Source organism: Haliotis cracherodii, unplaced genomic scaffold (assembly GCF_022045235.1).
Source record: "Haliotis cracherodii isolate W230 unplaced genomic scaffold, xgHalCrac1.p SCAF_9, whole genome shotgun sequence".
In the NCBI taxonomy this organism is placed as follows: domain Eukaryota; kingdom Metazoa; phylum Mollusca; class Gastropoda; order Lepetellida; family Haliotidae; genus Haliotis; species Haliotis cracherodii.
The window spans coordinates 43,099,032-43,106,016 of record NW_027266343.1 but is presented as its reverse complement, the minus strand read 5'-3'; the positions used below and the strand labels follow the sequence as shown (position 1 = coordinate 43,106,016).

Below are 6,985 nucleotides of genomic sequence, written 5' to 3'. Positions count from 1 at the left end.
ATCATTACAATCGGGACCATAATCAATATGCACATTGTTATCAGAGAAGGAAAGAGTGATCGGTGCATCTATGGCAGCGTGTGCACTGTTAGGCGAAGCTGCACTGCCGAACACGCTCAGTTGCTGAAAGCTGCCAGGACCGCTCAAATTGCCTGCAGCAAGGAAATCAATACAAGAGTCTCCCGTCTCGAACTGCTTGAACAACCACAGCCTTTTGTTGAGTTCTATCAACACGCGAGATCATTTTGACATTAACATTTAATGACATTACGTACGCGACACACTGTATTCAGATATTTAAAAAATGGTGTCACTTAGTGTAGGTTGTATATCCGTGGAGTTTAGTTTGGACAAAGGTTTACTTGAAAATTATTAATCTAAAAATATTGAAGAATTAATTGCGTCAGATTATGCGCTGTCTGAATCGCTTACGACATAGCTCTGAAATGACATAATGCACATGAAGATGCATGGCCCTCGTGGGTTTCACTGTACCATATGGGGATTCGAACCCGAGCATTAATTAACATACCTTGTTCGTTGCAATCGGTAACTATATTTAGTGTTTCTCTGGTTCATTAAAGTTAATAGTGCATGTATAGAAACGTTAAAATGATATCATTATATTGCTTATAATATTATATGTAAAATTATGATAATTATTATGCTATTAAAATAGTGGGCGAGTGTCTAATAAATAAATTCTCTGCTAAACGCACATTGCATGTTAGAATATTTCATCTGAAGGTCTGTAATGTAATGTATTGCTTTGCCTTTGAATTAAATGTTACATGGTGATATATAAGTTTGACAGCTGCCCCATATACATCAGGTGCTATCAACACTACCAACACAAGCACCTGTCCTGCATGTCAAGTCAATTTCATGGACCGGCTAGTGAATCAGTGATACAAAGGTGATGCATGAAGGTACATATGAACTACCAAGGACGCTTTATGTCTTATAAAAATATCATCTCAATTTGGTTTTGTAAGTACGTGCCTGAACATGACAGAAACAATAGCCATATACTTCATTGTTTGCGGAATTCGTCCATAGCATATCTTTACAACGACTGGTCCCCATGTGTCAAAGTTCACTCCTACAATACCCATCATATCAGGGCGAAGAACGCCGAGGGCAGTGTTATAAATGTGTACGCGCGCTTGCCAAACGCCACTTGTGACTGGATATTGAATGCGTGTTGTCCTTTAAACTTGAACAAAGTCCAAAGACACCGTGACTCGTGTGTATATTCCAAACAGGATCATTATTCGTGAACCGATAGCTTCAACATTGTCGCTCGGCGGTTGTCCTGCATGGAAGCAGACGACACAAAGATGGTGGAAATCTCGAAGCGTGAGGTGATGGCGCACGGAGAAGTCTACGACTATGTTAAACTGAAACAACTGCCTGAGTTTGGTGATCTCAGTGAAAAGGTAAATGATTTACTGAAAAGAACTACATGGATGGAGTTATATGGGATCGACTGGATGATCTTTCTGACAGGTATTGCAGGGACGGCTTTCAGTTTATGGTTGCTGAAATCCGACTCGATATTTACGCTTGTGATTGGAGGCCTGTTAATGGGGTACTGTCATTCAGTTATCGCAACGAAGGGGGGTCACTGCTCTTCGCATGGAGCGGTGTGTCAGTCGTCTGCTTGGAACAAATTCTGGACTGTGGTTTTTGTCGAGTTTGTCGGTTCGTTTTCATCGGAGGCTGCGATCGATATACACATCAAGTATCACCATCCTCACACTAACATTATCGGACTCGGTGACTCAAGCACATGGAAGATGCCCATGCTCCCATCTTACATTTACATGTTTGTAGCGCCTATTCTGCTCCCAACAGCAACCCCGTTTGTTGGATTTTCAAACCTTTTCGGTCAATGGATGAAGCTGCTTCGATCTATCATTGTTGTTTCGTTAGGCCTTGCCTTCCACTTTTACCTTTTAATGACTTTTTCGGGTTTTTCTCTGCTTGGTGCAATAATCTGCACATTTGCCAGCCGTGCTACCCTCGCGATTCCATACATCCATGTCAACATTTTCCAGCATATTGGCTTACCCATGTATTCAAACAAAGACAGGCCCAAAAGGATTTACCAGATGGCAACAGGGGTACTGAATCTGAACAGGAATCCGATTCTTGATTATAGTTTTGGGCACAGCATCATCAGCTGTCATGTGGAGCATCATCTCTTCCCAAGACTCTCGGACAACATGTGCCTGAAGATCAAACCCCTGGTTTCCAAATTCCTGAAGGAAAGTGGACTCCCTTACAACGAAGAAACGTACTCCAACCGCCTGAGTCTGTTCATTGATAAGTACGAGGAACTGATGGTGAATGCCCCACCCATCACTCATTTTGTTGGGCTTCAGTAACTTATTGACAACGAATTTGAAAATGTTGGATTTTGTTGCCAGTGCTATCCTTGTGGATTAATCAACGATTAAGTATATTAAAAATGAACATTGATCGTTTAAGATCGTTATAATTTTTATGCTGATCAAGTTGATGGCATAATTGAAAACCTAACTTGTCTCCTAAGTTCGTTAGGGCAATGTCAAGTTGATTACTTGTTGGGTGGCTAATTTATCGAGAGTAAGAAGCTAGCAGCGATTTTGTTTGTGAAAAATTGTCTTCATCAGAATATGAGTCAAAAGCTTTTCTTTCTCCTCGTTCTTGTATGCTTTTTGTACTTGTACATCAGACTGAAACTCTTAATGAATTCATCACAAATCAGTATTTGGGACAGATTTTTGCCCTTTTTGAGAACTGACGTGTACATATGCTTGGTTAATTAATTGAATATATGATCGATTTAATTTTTAAAAATCTGGAAAAAGATGTAGCGGTGTAATCATTTCGATGTGACCTTGTAATGCACCAAACAGCAATCACTATTTGATATCTTTTACTGACCACCGACCAGTTTCCATTTATTCATTCTATTTCTGAAGAATTCGGGAATTAAAGCTTACGGTACCACTTACTTTGACCTTTGTAGAACATTGAGCAAATGCGCTTATTTCAGTCCGTGGAAATGTTTTGAGTCCATTTCTGTTATAGAGAAAAAAAATCACACCCCTCTATATGTGAATGAAGACAGTGGAAATAGCACTTTCCTATAGACAAGTTATCACCAACGCCTGCACATGCTAATAAGTATTACTGTTTATTACGGATTTCGCGATACATTCGGGTTATGCATGTTTGAAAACAAGTGCATTTTTAAGTTGTAATATCGTATTTTCGGGGAGAAATGACAGCCGGACTGTAAGCAATGACAAAACTAAATGTGTATGACTTTGTTGGATTTCTGTGTACGTGAACTAGTCACACGACATCCCCGTGTTTCTTTTCTAAAGGTATCTTTTAGCAAGGTGCTTATTTGATGTATTTTAAATGTTTCCAATCTAAAGGCAATTTTGTTCATCATTGTTAGAAAAATACGTCTCCCTTCTAATGAAAATAATAACGGTAAAAACAAGTCGCCATCACGTGTGCTTTAAATACGGGGTGCTCAGATTGTCGCTAGCCAGTACAGAAGTATGGTCGTGTATCACATATGTGTGTATGTGTGTATACTCATACAACCTGGTGCATGTACATTTCAGAAACAGGTGTCAACAATGTGTGGAATATTGTTTTTTTCTGTATGAGAACTGTGATAATGCAACTGCAATGCAAACAGTTATATTTCGTTCTGTTCATTATGCAGTGTGATTGTGGATATTATGTGTAATATTTTTTCCGCAGTGTATAAGTATTTGCTGTGCCTGATATTTATTTGTAATTTTTTTTTCCGAGTACATAACTTATATGTCCGAATACATTCCAGTCCGAGGAATTTAAAAAGTAGAAGAAGAAAAATGTATCATGATAAGTTCGTGTTTTAAGTGTCCCCAAGAGCATGCTTGATGCATATTCCCGGGCCCTACTCTGCGTGGAGATCATTTCCTTTTGGATTGCACAATATATGTCTCAGATGATTAGCCTTTTGTCACCAACTGACACGCTTGTTGGTTGGCGCTTCAAGTATAATGTTACTGTTTAAGAGGCAGTTAGGTGTTGTATGTCAGCTTTGTTGATATGTTGTGACTTTATATATGATATTAACAAATAGGAAGCTATTTACGTGTCTATATATTTGTGCAGATTATTTTCATCACGATGAACAGTAGAATATCATCATACATGTCATAGGGTTTACCAAACTGATTAGATGAGATCTTTACGCCTAACCGATACACACGGACTGCCAGTAGGTCTAAGTCGCATCATTTCGCTGTTCAGAGTTCGAATCCCAGATTTGCCCGAATTATGATCCTTGTATTTTTAGTATCTCACCCGTACCTGTGGGGTTAGCCGAAGTGGTACACGACTCAGACCTTCACCACTGTGGATTGTTCTCCCACACCAAGCTAACACGCCACGATATCACTGAAAAACTGTTCAAAACAGCCTTAAACCAAAATAACTTGCTCACTCACCCACGCAGTATAGGTTAGTAATTGGGAATCCTATAGAACCTTACGTAAGCAATGCAGTTTGTCCATGCATTATGCAAGAATGAAGTCCAACATCCAATGCAAAAGCAGGGTTAGAAACTAACAGTGTTTGTCCACTAGACCTTATAATGATAACATATAGTAAAACCCTTAAAACGGGCCAATTTCTACAAGTCCTTAGGATACCTTTACTATTGGGCAGTTTGGTAAGGACTGCAGGACTAGTGCCAATTTCTAATGCTGAAAAGATTTAACATGGCAGTACATAAAATGCCGGTGGTATTGAATGGATCATGGAATGTCATGATATATAACGACTAACCCTGTCTTCACATGATGTGATATTTGCTGTATTGGTTTTAATTTGAAGTAGGTTTTGTTAAGATTTTCTACTGTAATAATGAAATATATTTGTTAGAGAATGGAAGCTTACCAAACATATAGATTTTGTGTCTGTTTTGTTTTTCCAATAGATTTTGTGATCAGAAATGTTTGTTTGTTTGTTGTTTAACTCCACACTCAGCAATATTCCAGCTATGTGACGGCGGTGTGTAAATAATCGAATCTGGACCAGACTATCCAGTGATTGATATCATGAGAATCGACCCACACAATTGGGATACGACGACATGCATCAACCAAGTCAGCCACCCTGACCACCCGATCCCGTTACTAGCCTTTTACGACATACATAGTCGCCATTTATGGCAAGCATGGTTTGCTGAAGACCTATTCTCTCCCGGATCTTCACGGGTCTATCAGAAATGGCTCCAACATAAGGCAGCCAGACTTAAGGCTGGACTCACTCTACACTCAAGTGTTATCATGAAATTGCAACTGTGGTATCAGTTTACATAAAACGACTCCTCTACACATATAAACTTTTATATCAAGAGTTAAGATTTCCCATGTGTCTATTACTATCTACACACTCGAGCTACCACCTTCCCACACGACTTGTCATTTACACATACGACTAACCACTCATTCACTCACTCACCATCCACACTCACGACGTATCATCTAACCACACTATTGTCATCTTCACAGATAGCTTGCTATCCACACACATAACTCACCACTCCTTATCCATACACACGACTTACCATGCATAGCACACACACACTACTTACCATAAGCAAACATGCACGACCTACCACCCATACACACTTGTCATCTACACAAATGCAAGACTTGCCATCTAAACACGACAAACAATCTTCCAATGCACACGACTTGTCATTCATCCAAAACACACGACTTACCATCCTAACGCTCAACTTACCACCCACACACACTTGCCATCAACACACATGGCTTTTAAGCCGATTACCATACCAAAATCACATGCCGCGAAATCCAACAAGCCCCTTTTCTGATTAACGTATTTCCGGATGGACGAATAACGGATAAACGTGGGAATGTTCCTATTATCATACAAGGGCGATGGGGTAGCCTAGTGGTTAAAGCGTTCGCTCGTCACGCCGAAAATCCGGGTTCGATTCCTCTCATGGGAACAATGTATGAAGCCCATATCTGGTGTAACCCGCCGTTATATTGCTGGAATATTACTAAAAGCGGAGTAAAACCACACTCACTCATATAATCATGCAGAAACATTTTTACTGTAATCGCCCGGATGGCGGAGTTTACAGACGATTGGGGTCCAGAAAATGAGGCTTAGAAAGGAAAATAATCACATGACATTTTACATCTACATGTACGTTTGCATGTTTTCTTTTGTTCTATGCAAAATGGCCTGAAATACGGATGTTTCGCAATACATGGGGCCGCCTCCGTGATCTGGTGGATAAAGCGTCTGTTCGGAGAGTGGAAGATCGGTGGTTCGATCCCCGGCTTCCTCATAATGAACTACGTCAAAAGATGGTACTTGTTGTTACCCTGCCTGTCACTCCGCCTTAAGGGGATAAAACAAGAACTGGTAGGCTATACTCAATATACTGTGTCTGAATGGGCTATCCATGTCAAACATCGGCATGGTATATATATCTATAGGCTAGCACTATGAAACAGGCATTAGTCCTGAACAGCACAAACAGCCACACAAACGTGCATGCAAGTCGCTATAATATTGAACGCGACGTTAAACTCAATTTCACCTCACCTCACCTCACCGCAATACATCAAACACTGTCTTTAACGTTTCAGTCGCAATTATACTAAGACAAAGAAATCTATAGGTAAATCATGTTTCGCAACTTGGCCCACATGCAGCTACGTGATGATACAGATAAATGTATACATAGAAGTAATGACGGTGCAACTGATCAGGTCAAAACTAATGATAACATCTGTCGCTCGGCTGGTTGTGACCTGGCAGAGAGTCAACAGTTCATATACTGATATATACAAGCGTTATAAGTTCATATGGACTAAAGTACATGACAACCTACACTGCGTGAAATTCTGTATTTCCAGGTATGCCCTTATGACTGGAATAAGGC

General features: G+C 40.1%; 1 protein-coding gene across 1 annotated transcript; it reads left to right on the top strand.

Moving 5' to 3' along the window:
• The first annotated feature begins 1,135 nt into the window (after nt 1-1,135).
• On the top strand, nt 1,136-4,930 carry LOC139452318 (fatty acid desaturase 6-like). Its single transcript, XM_071233750.1, has one exon. It carries the CDS (start codon nt 1,320-1,322, stop codon nt 2,388-2,390), a length of 1,071 nt encoding a protein of 356 aa, XP_071089851.1. The 5' UTR covers nt 1,136-1,319; the 3' UTR covers nt 2,391-4,930.
• The last annotated feature ends 2,055 nt before the right edge of the window (nt 4,931-6,985 follow it).